Source organism: Gobio gobio, assembly GCF_949357685.1.
Source record: "Gobio gobio genome assembly, chromosome: 17".
NCBI classification, from domain to species: domain Eukaryota; kingdom Metazoa; phylum Chordata; class Actinopteri; order Cypriniformes; family Gobionidae; genus Gobio; species Gobio gobio.
In genome coordinates, this window is record NC_137110.1 from 19,684,333 (window position 1) to 19,701,900 (window position 17,568).

The following is a 17,568-nucleotide window of genomic DNA, read 5'->3' on the forward strand; positions in this document are numbered from 1 at the left end:
TAATCTGGAGGTTGTATTTAGAGTTGACTGCATCTTTATACATGTGCTGCTGTGTATTTGAGTTAGAGAGAGAGAGAGAGAGAGAGAGAGAGAGAGAGACGGGAGGGTGTTGAAGAGAGAGAGAGAAAAAAAGCACATGACAGCATCTCACGATAGCTCTAGCTGTGTCACAGGTTGCCGGCAGCAGCAGCAGCCGTAGGAACATCATCTAGTGCTTGCTATCAGAGAGAAAGCCTTTTCATTTAGCCAGCTGTTCTTCCTTCTCTGGCGCTTTATCACATTTGATCTCTGGATGACAGCCATGTTAGTGCACCGATATCATGTCTGACTCCTTCTGGACGGTTCTCTCCAATTTCTCTCTGCCGGAGAGAAGCATGCTCCGCAGATCCAAGAGGTACAGCTCTTCTCTCTGTTCTTTCTGTTTGTTCTTCTTATGTTGGTCAGGTAACTTGTTTTTTTTTTTTAAGTCGTATGAGCTGTAATTTATGGCATGCTGCAGGCAGTCTTGAGGTTTTGCTTATGTTTGTGTGCTCTGTGATTTTTCTCACTGTTGTTGTGCTGTATTCTGGAGGTCACGCTCATTTCAGCCGCTCTACATGCACATTGTACTATGTTCCTTCCATCCTCTTGGTCAATGTGCGTAAAAGTAATGACCGCCCGTAAGGGGCGCAAATTATGACGTTGCCTGACATGCACGCAAACACGCAGATGAGCAAGGTTAGTCTCATAATACGACGTAGTTCTGGTCTGATCTACCATGTCGGAGTGAGCTTGCACACAGATGTGCTCAAATGTTCGGTTGACTTGGAGATCATCTATAATTGCTTTCCATCCTTCCCTGCTTGTGTTGTTCCTGTCTTCCTGTAGCCTGGAGAGACAGATGTTGGGGAGGGCACAGTGCTTGCATAGCAACAGAGCTGAGAATGTTGTAGAGTGATCTGCTTTTTTCTGCACTTCGTCTATCTCTGTAAAGTAGTGTCATTCTCACAATGATGATAAATGTCTGATTTATTCAGTGGCCATGAGGTTGGAGCAGTGCACAATGTGCTTATGGTGTGAATGATGTATGAAAGAATGATATAGACGAGATCTTGTAAACTTTATAAGCAATCAGAATTTTGTATAGCAGAGAATAATTTTTTTTTTTAAATCTAGATTTGATATATACGCTTCCATACTTTACCATGCATACTTTTATTCAGCAAGGATGCATTGATCAAAATTGACAGTGAAGACATTTATAATGTATATTTCTGTTTCAAATAAATGTTAAGCTACACAACAAGTTTTATAAGAAATGTTTCTTGAGCACCAAATCAGTATATTAGAATGATTTCTGAAAGATCTGTGACACTGACTGGAGTAATAGCTGCTGAAAATTCAGCTTTACCATGACAGGAAAAAATACACTTTCAAATTAGGGGTGCACCGATCCGACTTTTTCAGTCCCGATACCGATACCGATGCCTGGGCTTTGTGTATCTGTCGATACCCGATACCGATCCGATATATTGTTGAATTAATAATAAACTGTATATCTTCCACCTTATACCTTCCTTGAAGAGACTAAAGGCACCAGACTTTACTAACTAAACATAACTAAGACAAAATAACAGATGTATGTAAAGTGTTGAATTCTTATTTATTTAAAAACAATTGTGCATTCAAATCTAAAATAGAATGTAATCTAACTTCTTTAAATAAATAAAATGTAGCAGTGTAAACAAAAAACAGTGTATTGGTCAAACATACAATAGTAATCTGACAGTTACCAAACATTTTTTACACTACAGATAATTGTTTTGGTATATAATCATATCAATATTAAAAAGTAGCATTACAAATTAACAAATAGTCTAATTTTCTACCATATGCAATTTAATAAAAATTTTCAGCTAGCTAATAACAACTTTGTTCTGGTTTCACCTCACTCCAGATTAAATGATTGTAGGCTAGGCCTATTTATTTTACTACACATTGTCAACAGAAATAAGATGAAATACTGTTGATAATTAAAAATAAGTCTTACTACCCACTCTTGCTAAAATGGGTAAGCACACTTGTGTTCTCATTTCAGTTGCGTTCTGAGTAAATTAATAAACTGAGTTCATGAGTTCAGTGTTGGACAGATCAGTTGTTCTGGCCAGTCGTTAAAATGATTCGGTTCAAAGGAGTCATTAGGTCACGAATCGGACATTAGCAGACGCGTTGTGTGCGAATCCAGTCTGTTAGAACATCGCGAAAGATGTCAACACAGAGAAAACACTTCATAACTGGATATAATTTGTCTCCCGCTTATTGAAAGTATGCTTTATGTCAGCTGGTCAGAGAAGAGTCAATGTTTTTTGAGCGCAATTCACACCCAGTGATAATTCAAGGACAAAATTGTCCGAATGTGTCACGTGCAACATGGTTTCGGTCTTCCGAGCTTTTGATTTGGATTAATATGTGAAATATGAGAGCGAACACTGATTATTTTGAAGACCCAGAGAGCGCGCGCGGGGGAGGAGCTCTCAGATCGGTCTCTCTGTCACTGAGTCACAAGCGCAGCATCTGTTCTACATCACTCGTAAATCACAATAACTCATCAAATTAGGCTTTGGCCGTCAAAAAAATGTCAATGCAGGAAAGACCCTGACTTTGCAGTAATACCCTCGAAACAGCGACGAACTAGTTGGCGTGGCAAGCGTGAATCTCCTCCACACAGCCGAATCTGGCTCGCTCCCTTCTAGCATGCGACACACGTGAAGCTGACGAATGACGTAGGTTCTGCTGCGACGGAGAAAAACACCTGGATCGGCTTGTGGATCTGTTAATTTTTCCGATCCCCGATCCAGCTATTTTGTCAGTATCGCGGCCGATATCCGATCCTAATATCGGATCGGTGCACCCCTATTTCAAATACACTGCCTGGTCGCTGTTTGGATTTTAATTGGCAAATGCTTAAAGGGTTACTTCAGTGATTTAGCATTAGGCTTTGTATCAGTAAACCCGGTAGTATATTCAAATTATGGTACTTTCCCCCCTCATATCCCCCTGAGACGAGAGAATTATGCATTTTATTTCTGGAAAAATTCCTCAGATGACGCAAATATCGTCATTTTGCGTCATCTGAGGATTTTTTGGCCAGAGACTAAAACTACAGCCCCTAGATGGAGCTGTTCCGCATGTTATCAACCCGCCCACAGGGGAGAGATCTCACGCACAGAATGTAAGACACAGACGGCCGCACGGACAATCATAATAACCGAGCGCGGAGCAGAGTAAAGTGAGTGTTTCAACTTTTCAATGAATTCCTGGTATAGTTTAGCTTCCATATGCGATCTGAAAACGTGCCAGACTGGCCCTTAACGTTACCTCAGCTCTCCTCAGCTCGAATGAAATCTGACACTGCTGTATCTGTGACGTGACTCTCGTTCGGCTCACTCACACTTTATTGAAAATACACGTTCAGTTTTTAATTGTAGTGTTTATTCTCTAACTGAACGAAATGATTGTATTACTATGAAGATCAAAACGACGGTGTACGGAGTGGCCTCGTAGGGCAGCGAAGCAAGTGCATTCTGGGAGTTGTTGTCTTTATTCCAGTCTTTTCTCAGTCTAGAAGGCACCAAATTAAAAAATAATTTCACATTTCTACTGCATAAATGACCCAGTTTAAATACAAAGCTTAATGCTAAATCACTGAAGTTACCCATTAAAGGGTTACTTCAGCGATTTGGCATTAAGCTTTGTATCAGTAGAAACCTGGTAGTATATTCGAATGATTGTGCATTCTGGGAGTTGTTGTCTTTCATCCATACGAGCCAAAAATAAATTTTCTGGCTTTTCTCAGTCTAGAAGGCACCAACTTCTAAAATAATTTCACATTTCTATTACATAAATACACATTCTTCTTTCCAGCGGTGAAGTATCCCTTTAAGAGTCAATGATTGGATCATTATTGCAGTGAATTTATGTTTTCTAGCATGTTATTTGTTTGGCAACAGTTCTTCTAACCCTAATTGATGGATTGTGTAGCGCTTCATTTCTTAAACAACCATGTAGGAAGACATATTATGGCCCTATTCAAGGATGACAATGTCAAGATTCATCAGGCTCAAACTGTGAAAGAATGGTTGGGAGGGAGCGTGAAGAATCATTTTCACACATGAATTGGCACCTCTGAGTCCAGACCTAAAATTCATTGAAAGTTTTGGAATATGCTGGAGGAGACTTTACAGAGTGCTGGACTCTTGCATTGTGAATACAAGATCTGGACCAAAAATTGATGCACCTCTTGATGGAAATAACATCACAGCATTTATTTTCATCAAGCGGTGCGTTAATTTTTGGTCAAGATCTTGATCATGCTAGAAACACAAAAATCACTGCAATAATGATCCAATCATTGACTCTTAAGCATTTGCCAATTTAAATCCAAACCAGGACCTTTTTTTGGCCGGGCAGTGTATATTAAAATTCAAACCATCATTTTAAATTGTAATATTTCACAATATTATAATTTTTAAAAAGTGTACTGTATTTTTTAATCAAATATATGCATCCTTTGTAAACATAAGAGACTTCTTAAAAAAATGAAATGTACAAAATGTACAAAACTTTCTAAACCCAAACTTTTTAACAGTAGTGTATTCACATGCTCCCAATTTTATTTCAGTTATTTTGGTTGTATTTTAGTTATAATGTCAACAGGTCTGCTTCAGTTGTCACTATAGCAACATCTCGTGGCATTCATTCTCTTTCTCCATCCAGCCATCGTGACCCCCATCACTATAATGACCCTCTGCCCTTTCTGAGAAGATTGCTCTACATTATTAATATAATGTAGATGTGTTGGGAGAGTTTGTGTTGTGCCCCCTGTGGTCAGTGACTCATTTACACACATTCCAATTAGGGTTACAATGGTACCAAAATTTCAAGTAGTCGGTACCATTATTCTCAATTTAAATTGCAACATCCAATTGACTATTTAATGCATTATTTAAAATTTTAAATTTAAATAGTTAAATATAAAAAATTTAAAAGAAAATAAAAGTAAAAATAAAAGATTTATCAATGAATAATACAACAATTATAAACTATTATAAACATGTTTATGTTTCAGTCAGTGTTATTTTAGCATTATTCATATACCGTTTTAGTAATTATTGGTATTTTAAATTACGTTCCATTTTTATATTTTCAATTTTAAGTTTTGTATCTAATAAACTTATTTTATTTAACTGAATATTTACTGAATATAACTGAATACATTTTTTTAAAACACTGTTTTCAATTAAGAACTTTTCAATTATTCAAAATTGGCAATTTTTTTTCCCTGCCTGTTTTCAACCACAATTAAAAACTGACTGTGTTTACATAAATATTTCTGCTAACACAAGTGTTAGAACTCACCAGTCTCCTCTGTCTCTGGGGTGATGCAGAACTAGCTGTGGTCTTGACACCTCACTTGTCAACGTGCATTAACTCACATGACTCCACTATGGAATTTCCCGGGGGTATCATGTCTTGATGTGGTCTGTGTAACATGTTATAACGTGTAAATGTAAAGCAATGTAATGCCAAGCAGACTGTTCATGCTGCCTTTCAACAGTAAGTTTTTAAGCCCATGTGATGCTGTCACAGCCACTGTGGGGGGTAATAACTAAACACTTTATCTCTCTTTACACTTTCTTATTTTCTCTTCATCATTCTATCTCTTCCTCTGTTGCCTCATAGCGTTCAATCTTATTTCAGAATTATCATTATATTCACTCCACATGATGAGACTTTGAATCTCATGAAACATTCAGCAGAACCAATTTCAGTTAAATTGTCCTCTTCTTTGATATAGAATGCATAAATGATTTCTATCTTTCTCTTTTTCATAATTTTCTGCATTGAATATAGCCTGTGGAAAGCCTTCATAGGCACATTTGAGCAGGTCTCAGTCATTGATTTATTGTATTTCAGACAGTGGTTGATAGTTGTATGCCTTTAAATTATCCACATAGGAAAAGCTACAGGCAACTTAATAAGTATACGTGTGGCAGCTTTGGGGCCAGCATATTCCCATCTTTCCGGAAGAAAATTGGTCTAATTTAAAATGAAAATGACTGTGCACAATATTGATAGTGCCTTGATTACAGGAAGGAAACTCAAGGCAGAAAACGATCAGTGTTGTAATTGGCTTTCTGGCCAGCATTGATTCTGTCTGACCAGTTTGAATCTCTTGAAACTGCTATTCCCATTGTTTAAATTTTATTATGCTTGCCAAACCTCAAATCAGGTCAAGCTTGTTATAAAAAAGGCAATGCATTTGTTTATTTGATCATTTTCCCCCTCTCAACCTGTCCACAGTGTTGAGTGGGGTGGAGCACCAGGTTAGCAGGTGTTTGCTCATAATTGCAGTGTTCAGTATTAATTGGCTCGTTGCATCTGCTCATGGCAATTACACCATTCAGCTCATGGCATTTGGCAGCATGAGTCCTAGACCGAAAACCACTCTGTTTCCTCAGTCTATAAGGTGGATGAGCCTTTGATATGCTAAATAGCAGAAATTATATTTCCATAAGATTTTAACTACTGTTATGTGTGTGTGTGTGTGTGTGTGTGTGTGTGTGTGTGTGTGTGTGTGTGTGTGTGTGTGTGTGTGTGTGTGTGTGTGTGTGTGTGTGTGTGTGTGTGTGTGTGTGTGTGTGTGTGTGTGTGTGTGTGTGTGTGTGTGTGTGTGTGTGTGTGTGTGTGTGTATAAGTATAGATATGCGTGTGTATATATCTCTTAACTAGGGCTGCACGATATTGAAGAAAAATGCGATATTCGATGCAATAATGCTTTAAATGTGTGAAATAAATGTAAATTATATTTAAATACATGTAAAAATGATAAATAATATAACTAGCCATGCACTGTTTCCAATTTTTTTTTTTTTTTTTTTTTATAAGTAAGACATGCCAATACCGATTTTTGCTGATTTTTCTTTCTAAAAACTATAATTGACAGCATATACAAACAAAAATCTACTTGTCTTCAATGCAAAATATCATTTTCATAAAAAGAAAAACAAGTAAGAATCAGTAATAAAATAAGAACAAATAAACAAGTACACTTCCCTATTTTAATCTTTAGCATACCCTCATTTTTTCTCGCGTACTGGCACTTCTCACATGTTGCCCGTACACTGACCGCCCACACCGAAACATAATCAGGCTATTCATTAATTGTATACATTGCACGCTTGGAGCTTTTATAAGCTGTGGAAACTGAATGAAGCAATTATCTGCGCAAATACGACTGTGACTGAAGCAACATTTTTGCATTTTGCATGAGTGGCGCGCAAATCACCGTAGCCGCATTTACCAGCAAGCACCAAAAGTGTAATAAGATTTGCGCAAGCTGTTCCTATTGCGTTACTCATGATAAAATGTGCAACCCATTTTAATTCTATTGAAAATGTAGTAAAACGCTATGGAGAAAGTCAAACATGATCTAAAACAGCCACTAAAAACCTGCATCAACATAAATTAGAAAGCTTTTTAACTACTCATGAACACCTTTACTAGAATGTATCCCGTTCTGTTGTATTTGTGGTAAATTTTGACTTTATAATAGATAATCTGTTAGGGGAATAGATTTTCCACTAAAGATTTATATTACAACTGTGGCATATTGTATCTACAGTTTCTAAATGTGTAGGTTGCTATTTTTCATAACAAATGCTCTAGATAAAAAAGGAGAAAAAAAGTTAACATTGGCCTAAGCATGGTTTTTGTAAAGCATGTGTAACAGTATCAGTATATTGGATCCGTCCATTATTTCTTAAATTGACAACCTAATATAATGGCTGTTTTTAATGTTAATCAAACAACACAAGACTCGCTGCAAAAAATCACTCACTGCTCTTGAATAAATAACTTTTGTAAGGATTTATACAGTGAAGACTATGTAGTGTTATTTTACTTTTGATTACTTTATTCAATTTCTGCAATCTACCTAATTTGTATCTAAATACTGTTAGATCTACCTGAAAAACCTGAAAAGCACTGTTTATTTCATATTTATCTTTGTTCAATTGTTTATTTTTGCTAATGCTTAGTAATTTATTAAACAGTCTTAAAATGCTTAAAATTATTTTTTTATCAAATTTCAGGTCATGAAAAATTCTGAAATATCTTAAATCTCATAAAACAAGTCATTAATCTAATAAGAGGTCTTAAATTTGGGGACGGAGAAACAGGAATCGCGATACAGACTAATGTGATTATTAAACTTCAAAATTCTATGATTGAGTCAAATAAATGTATGCGCTACACTCCTTGTAAGTTTGTTGTGCATGGGCTTACGGTATTAATTATATTTGTGCAAGTCTTAAAAAAGGTCTTAAAGTCTTCACACCTGCAAACTTGTCGCTTTTCGGCGACAATCGCCGTTTTCTTGGTCAATTGGGTCATTTACGTGAATCGCGTAGAACCGGAGAGTTTTTGTTTTGGGAGAGGGGGGGGGGGGGGGGGGTAGGTTCAGTGCGCGCGTATAACGTTACCGAACGGTCCGGTACCGAATCTTTAACAGTTCACAGTCGGCTTGTTTGAAGCGCGGAACACACTTCAATCCAAGTTCCCACACGAACATATTAAGTATTCAGTCCATTTTATCACGAGATTCAAACGATAAATGCCGTTTTGACGCTCTATATATGGCGTGACTGGTCACTTCATGATCACAGTTCAAGCGGCCGCGCGTGAACGCGATCATCTGTGAAGGCGATCGATCATCTCTTACTAAAGAATAAACATGAATGAAGGTACGCTGAGGATACATTACAACTTACTGTCATGTATATATGTGGTGTAATCGCTAAATCAGTGTTTCAATGACGTCAATATAACTGCTTGTAAACTAAACCATAACGTTAGCATCACATAATTACCTCAGGCAGTCATTCAGTGTGCACAGAATTTTATACACTAGAGAACTCAACTCTTTCACTAAATACAAGCTCTATATTAGCCTATATATTCATTACATTTTACTCAACCTGTTAGTGATGTCTTGATTATTTCATGCATGTTAAATAAACCTGTCATGAAAATGACAGACACTGTGTATAAATTATTATATTTTAACAACAAATTGGAGAAGAAAACTATTTTATAATTAGATTTAGAAGTTAATGCAAAAACTGCCTTATGTGAAGTTTACATGTTTGCATACAATGTGTTATTTGAGTGTTGATTATTATACCTAAAAATAAATAGCAACTGAATAGTTTGGGCTCTATTTTGTTAACCTTTAATATTAATGTGCAAGTAAGGGCTCCCTATATAGTTTACAGCAATATCTTCAATACACTTTTAGATATAATTTAATTAATTCAAGGACAGACACTTTTTTTCTTCTTCAGTAAACAACTGTTAAATCTAAAAAGCAATTTTGTAAAACTGCTGTACCGAACTCCATGATTTCAAAACTGAGGTACGTACCGAACCGTCAGTTTTGTGTAACACCTCTGCTGTCAGTCTTTTATTTTTTGTCATGCGTCACAACACTTCCTTGAGTTCCAGGTGTTTCCGTGTTGTAAATAAAATCATTTTTTAAATATTAAATGTGTCACTCTCTTTAAGTCACGCTCAGAAATGTGTCCCCCCCGCGACACTGTCACCTTTTTTATTTTGAGGAGTTTGCAGGTCTGAGTCTTAAATTAGATTTTTTTTTTTTTAACTCTGCAGGTACCCTGTGGCTGAAATTGTGTCTTTTCGCTTTTAGCAAGGACAGAAAAATTACTTGTTGTCGCTGGAAAGCTGTCAGGATGTGTCTGGACACAGTGTTATTCTGTTGTCTGGTGCACGTGGCAAAGTAAAAGCAGTTTAGCTCACATTATCCTGCCCAGCAGTGTAGGGGAGTGTAATTTCCTTCTGTTATCTACTGAGACTCTGCCTCATTTATCATGAATGAAGACCTTCCATTATAGCTTCTCATTTAGAATTTCTATAATCAAGATCAGATGGGTAGAGTGGAAGAGCTCTGACAGTCTTTCACAACCACAAACACCTCACTATAACATCTCTCATCCTCAAGATTTATTCTCAAGGCTATGTGTGTATTCTTATTTGGCTTTTTACTGGAGTATTTGTACAACATAATCCAGGATAAGCGAGTGTATGAGTGGATTATCTTTGATTTATTTCAGGTGGTGACCCACTTTCAGTGAGATGCAATGTCCATTTGAACTGATGTTAAGTGAACAAAAATCTAAAACAAGCAGTGCCTCTATTTACTAAGATGCATTAACAAATGCACCGCATGTGTAGTTAAACACAGTAAAACTGTAGACACAGGCTTGGATACACCAGATTCATAAATATAGTTCATGTTCATATTCGTTAATTGTGACCAAACATATGTCACTCAGAACAGCCCAAAACAAATCCAGTTTCACTCAAATTAGTCCAAATGAAGTTTAATCATTTCAAACAAATGCAAATTAATCCAGACGAAAATGAAAACAAGCAAGTTTGCCCGCAATTAAAATTTACATTTCTTGATGTTTAGAAGTAGGAGGAAGCAATTCTCTCTCCAATTACTGTAATTAAGGGATAACTTTCTTTTCGCACGCGTGAACTCCGCACAGCTGCTCATGTTATTAGCATGTAAATTGTGCCGGGGTTTTTTGCTGCCATGTTTTCCCCCTTTTTATTTTCTAATGATGGAATGATGTTTTAATGAGAACGTGCAGCTCTTTTCAGCAGCATACCTCCTGGAGTTTCACATCCATGTTCAATTTATGCCAAAATGCACTCTAATTTTGTTCATTTTTGCTAATTCATGTCAATATCCACCCACACACACTCGCCTATAAACAATGTGAAATTGTAAAATCTTGGCCATTGTTTAGCTGTGTTAAACTTTCATGACAGCACTGAAAGGTTGTGGATGTTTGTGTACATAACATTGTGTAACAGTCGTTCTCGAGTAAAATTTAAAAGATCTTTATTGAAGTGTCTCTGGTAAGAATAAAAATAACCTGCAAGAGAATATTTAAAAGGTAAAGTATCCTATAGTTTCTTGGAGGTGTCTGTGCATAATGTAAGAATCTGTTTGTTTGAATTTTTATCTCTGGGTTTAAAATCTTTTTCATCTTCCAGGTTTAAAATCTGCATCATTTTTCACATTATAGTACGTCAGTGACTCATAAGTGTCTCATAATTATGCATGAGACTGTGTCCTTTCTTTATGTGAAGGCGTGTCACTTAAAGGATTTACTCACCCCCATCTCATCCAAGATGTTCATGTCTTTCTTTCTTCAGTCGAAAAGAAATTAAGTTTTTTGAAGAAAACATTCCAGGATTTTTCATCATACAATTGTTTTCAATTGCAACCATGAGACTAATACAAATGGCCTTTACCAAAAACACAAAATTTACAACTTCAAAATCGTCCGATATCATTGTTTTACCTGTTTTTTTTTTTTGCTAAAGGGCATTTGTATTAGTCTTCGCACAAGCGCTTGTAAACACGGGGGCGGAACTTCTGCCTTCGTCTGGCATGACCTTTCCTACATGATTACGTCATCCTTAGCACCTCGCAGAGCTGCGCAAGATGAACAATTTAGGTTAAAAAGTTCAGTACCTTCAGCATTTTGGTTGCAATTGAAAACCATTATATGATGGAAAATCCTGGAATGTTTTCTTCCGAAATTTCTTTTCGACTGAAGAAAGAAAGACATGAACATCTTGGATGAGATGGGGGTGAGTAAATTATCAGGAAATTCTCATTTTGGGGTGAACTTAATCCTTTAACAACCCTCTACAATGTGAGTAAATCTTCTCTCTGGGCTACTAAATATTATCTATCATTAACCATTGGCTAATAAATGCTTAAATAATACTTTCCAGTGTGTGCTAGAGGCTAAGAATAAGTTTAGCATAGATATATTTTCACTCGCTGAACACTCCGTCAAGCGATCTGTCTATTTCAGTTCAGCTCAACAGATGCAACCTGTTTTTGACGTACATAAACTCTAGTGTGAAGGAGCATAACTCGCCATCGATTTGCTGAGAGCGCTGTGTTTCCCACATACACACACACACGCAAAGAGAGTCTTAAATACCACACAGAATCGACGCACAACATGTAAACCATATTCTTTATTGTATTTTCCTGTCAAAACAACAGAGTTCATTTGGAATTATTTAGCTTTTAAAAACAAGCAGAAGATATGCGGTTTCTCCGGTAGTGGGCGGGACTAATGCGCAAACGGCAATCTCATTGGCTGGTGCTCATCTATTACTGTCCCCGTTTTGATTACAGCAAATCAATTCGAGCAAACGCAGACAACATGATTAATATTCATTAACCCGGCAGCTCATCAATCCTTAGTGCATTGTATAATGTTGTTAGTAGTAGAATTAGTAGTAGTAGTATTATCTTATTAATAATTATAATCTATTACTGTTATTATATTTTTCAGAAACACTGAATGACCAACAATATCTTAAGCACCACCACCAGTCCTAAGTTCAATTAAAATATAAAATATGCATTCGTGTGTGTGTGTGTGTGTGTGTGTGTGTGTGTGTGTGTGTGTGTGTGTGTGTGTGTGTGTGTGTGTGTGTGTGTGTGTGTGTGTGTGTGTGTGTGTGTGTGTGTGTGTGTGTGTGTGTGTGTGTGTGTGTGTGTGTGTGTGTGTGTGTGTGTGTGTGTGTGTGTGTGTGTGTGTGTGTGTGTGTGTGTGTGTGTGTGTGTGTGTGTGTGTGTGTGTGTGTGTGTGTGTATATATATATATATATATATATATATATATATATATATATATATATATATATATATATATATATATATATATATATATATATATATATATATATATATATATGGGCTGTCAAATGATGAATCGCAATATTTAAAAGTTTGTTTACATAATATATGTGTGTGTACTGTGTATAATTATTATGTATTTTTGAATAGACACACATACATGTATATATTTAAGAAATATTTGTATGTATATACTGTATATATAATTTATATTATAGAAATATAAAGATTTTATATAAATAAAATAAATCTTAAATGTATATGCATGTGTGCATATTTATATACACATAATAATTATACACAGTACACACATACTATATATATATTATGTAAACACAATCTTTTATTTTGGATGCGGTTAATCACGATTAATCGATTTGACAGCACTAATATAAATAAAATAGTATGTCATTCTGGCGAGTAAACAAAAAAAATGACTTGCCAATGGCATTATGTTACCAAGGTGTGTGTAGAGGGCTGCTTAATTATTCATGACAGCATACATAGCTTTCCGAAGACGCCTCAAACTGAGAGAACACATACAGTAGTTGAGAGACGCGTTTATGGATTGCACGTCAATGTTTGTTTTCAGAGAGATGGCATAAATTCTACATGGTATAAATTCTCTTCTATAGACCCTGAGTCTCAGAGTCCAACGCACACACACACACACACACACACACAATATATCAATGCTCTGAGTGTAACTGGTCTTCTGAGCTCCTTGATATAACCAATCAAACGGCTTATATATAATTGCAGAAAAATCAGTCTCAAAAGTTACATGAAGTTATATTTGTTAAAATAGGGGATTTCATGACACTTTAAGAATACAATGTTTTTCTTAGTAATTATATGTAGATATATTGATATTTTTAAGTAATTATTGACTTACAGTAAAGCTCACAAGAACATTGTTAAACATATTTTGCATATTGGTAAAATGAAAATGGTAATGGATTTTATTTGCATAAACTTGACTCTCAGATCCTGTCTGATTGCCACTGTCACTCATGTCTCTGGAAATCACCAGTTCTCATTGAAAATGTATGACTTGAGGTCGCTGCAGATCATTGTCAGTGTAAGCGCTCTTTTAGATAAGACTATTTTATTGAAGCACTGTTTTATTAGGTCATTGAACAAGTCTTCAATGTTAATATCAGCATAAATCCATTGAGGAAACATTAATATTGCAGGTTGCTTGGTCTTGCTTTGACATGAACAGACTGCTAATGTAAATACGCTGAATAAGCCCCTCTGTGAGTTTCTTTTGTTTGTTTTTTTTAACATTTAAGCACTTTGCGGTCAGCATGCACATGGCAGACAAAATCACACTGCTTTTCTGATGATTTTTTACCTTACATCCTTCTCCAAAAAGAAATCAAATCTTTAAGCCAGCACCAAAATAAATCCTTTCTTATCAGCCGTTTTAGATGAAAGGTCTTTCTTTAAGTATTAATGTGCCAGCGTAGCTTGTGAGTCATCGATTTTCTCCTGCTTTCTCGCTTTTCTTCTTCTTCCCACCTCACTCTTTCTCTTTCTCTCCATGTCTCCTGCTGTGACTCTACTCACTTCTGAACCTCCATTAGGCTACACACTGAGTGATGGCTGCCACTGTGAAAGTGGCGCAGGTCTCTGCTGTAATAGTTACTCTTTCTGCGACACTGTTTGGACCAAGATGCATTCATGCAATTATCCAGAAAACTACCAAACACTTTTAAAGTCCTTGTCATGGTCTGAAAAGTCACAGCAGTAACATACTGTAAAATAGGGATGGGCATTTTTGTCAATTTCTCATTTCGATCATCGATAGGTCTCAAAAAACGAGTACTCGGGGGGACTGGGCATGTCCATCATGGCGATACTAAAAATACTGTTATGAAAATTATTGTTGACACATACAAACGTGACATGAAAACATGTCTATGAAAACATGAACATATAAAACAAAACAAAAATACTGCTAGATTATGATGCATCAATGTTTTTGAAAAGGACCGTCTCAAATAACCCAGCCAATAATATCGGGCATTGCATTTGAACTGAAACTCTGAATAAACACCACCCTGCAGAGCTTTGCTAGCGGGTTTAATAAACTCAACCAAACGCATCCTATATGAGATTAATCAGATATATGCCTATTACAATTTACAAATGTTGTCTATGGTTTGAAAGGGAAATTCCCATTTTGAATGTGCTCTTCCCTTAACAACAACGCTGCTACACGCACAATGAATTGTGTTCTCATTATAATGCTATCTATATGACATTGGAGCTGCACATCTTGCATTTAATTTTATTTTTCATGATCTAAGTGATTACAGACATCACTGCACGTTTTCAAAGCCATAATGAGAAACAACTTTAAATAAAACATAGGACTACTGTTAAAAAACATAAGAACAATATACCACTGCTGCATTATTATCATCATCATTGATAAAAAAAAAAAAAAGCCTATCTAAAAAGAATATGACCGTCTCAAATAACCGATAATGTCGATAATGTCGGGCATTGCATTTGAGCTGAAACTGAAGAGAATGAACAACAGCCAATATAACGGCAGCGCTTTGCTAGCTGGTTAATAAACTCAACCAAACGCATCCTAAATGAGATTAATCAGATATAGACAACATAAAAGTAATCTTATAACTTGCATCTGCACAAAAGGCCGCGAGTGGTTATGTTGACCTCGCTAGTGTTATGTCCTTCGGATGAGACGTTTAACCGAGGTCCTGACTCTCTGTGGTCATTAAAAATCCCAGGAAGTCCTTCAATAAAGAGTAGGTGTGTAACCCCGGCATCCTGGCCAAATTTTCCCATTGTCCCCTGTTCATCATGGCCTCCTAATCATCACCATGTATATATAGGATTGGCTTCATCACTCTGTCTCCTCTCCACCGATAAGCTGGTGTGTGGTGGGCGTTCTGGCGCAATATGGCTGCCGTTGCATCATCCAGGTGGATGCTGCAGATTGGTGGTGGTTGAGGAGATTCCCTCCTTCCATGTAAAGCGCTTTGAGTGCCTAGAAAAGCGCTATATAAATGTAACAAATTATTCTGTAACTCTCGTTGTGGATTATCAGCGCGCTGATACACAGGGATCTAAAGCACAGGGAATTTACAACATTCCATCACAATCTTGTTTTCGTTATAATGTATATGACAGATTGGGGTTGCACATCTTGCACTTAACTGTATTTCATGATCAAAGTGATTCCAGGCATCACTGCAGTGCGCGCTTTCAACCAATCAGACCTCAGGTACCACCCAAAATGCTGTAATAACCAATCAAAAAAATCTCTACCCATCTCTACTGTAAAATGTATGAACGCTCACAGCCATGGAGAATTTACTGCAGTGTCTGATGCAGATTTCATACACGCACATACTCAGTGGGTTTTTTGACATTTATAGCATACTTGAAAATACATGATTTGTTTTTACCTTATGTGACAGAATATGAAACAAGTGACACTTATTTTAAAGACAATAAATACATGATTAAAGAGTGTAACTCCAAAAAAATGTGTTTCTAAAAAATGATTGGGGCCAATATATACTATTTTGTAACATACTAGTATATTGGGTTTTTTTGTACAATTGTATCTTCTCATTAGTATTCAATGAAAGATGGATTTAAATGGGCAGTTTTTTGTGGCTCTTACAGTATGAGTTCATATTTGTCTTAGTGTTGTCGGAATATAGCCTAATAAAAATGTCTTGGCAATTTTGTATGGAGCACATGCTTTTTATGTCATCACATTCAATTCAGACTGCAAACTCAAAACTCTGAATTATTATAATTTTTTTTGGGTTGTGTAACATGCGAAAAGCAGTAGCATGATTTCTCGTACAGGTCGTAGCTTGCCCTTCTGATCGTTCAATGTGTGTGTCAATATTTTGCTCACATTGAATTAAAGAGCACTCATCCTTTACTATTCACCACACTGCTCTCAGTCTCGCGGTTCTGAAAGCTCAGCCGGTCATCTCTCCTCTCTGCAATGGAGCGTGAGGCTGTTTTGTCCTAGCTGGAGGTCTCAAGGTTCATTTGAGCTGAGTTCTGAGCTGTAGGTGGCTGCTTTTCCCCCTGTCAGCTTGAGGTAGAGGCATTTACACTAGATGAAAAAAGAACAGATAATTCTATGCACTCAGCCTCCTAAAATGAGAGGTTTGTGTGACCTGAATACGAGAGTAACCGTCTGACACTACTGCCATTTAGAGGTGAAGCTATTCCATTCTTTGCTGTCTGTAATCTTTTTGAATGGGCATACTCTCCAACTCAATATTATACAATGTCTGTTTTTACATTTGGTTTGATCTAAAAATCATCCTCTTAATGAATGCTTTGGCACCATAGTGCAATGAATCTATTTAGTCATTATTATGCATAAGTGTATGAGACTAAATTTTATTTGTGGTTCTTTTTTACAGCTGTCGGACCAGCAACAGAAAAAGTTTGATAGTGACATCCAGCACCTCTCCCACTCTGCCTCGCCCACATTCTCCACTGCATGGGCACCCAGGTAAACGATATGCCTCTCTCTTCTTTATACGAGATGAAACCTTTTTGAGCTGTTTATCAAAAACACATGTTTAGGCCTTTTATGTTCCTAATGTGAAGTCTGTTCCCAAACAATAGGCAGAAACATTATACAGCCTTTTAAGAACTTGTTTTGGCTCAAATCTAAGACAGCAGTAGTTCAGGTCACATAATTCTTTGCAATGAGCTTAGAGAAAAGCACCCAAGATGCAAACTTTCTGAAACTTGTT

At 36.5% G+C, this 17,568-nt stretch overlaps 1 protein-coding gene across 5 annotated transcripts in view; it reads left to right on the top strand.

Annotated features, from left to right (window-relative positions):
* mast2 (microtubule associated serine/threonine kinase 2) overlaps positions 1 to 17,568 on the top strand; it is a 175,887-nt gene that overhangs the window by 125,079 nt on the left and 33,240 nt on the right. For all 5 annotated transcript variants that reach the window (XM_079841679.1, XM_079841680.1, XM_079841682.1 and 2 more), the window contains one exon: positions 17,230 to 17,321. In XM_079841679.1, the coding sequence (XP_079697805.1) occupies positions 17,230 to 17,321 (92 nt within the window). The remainder of the gene's footprint in view (positions 1 to 17,229; positions 17,322 to 17,568) is intronic.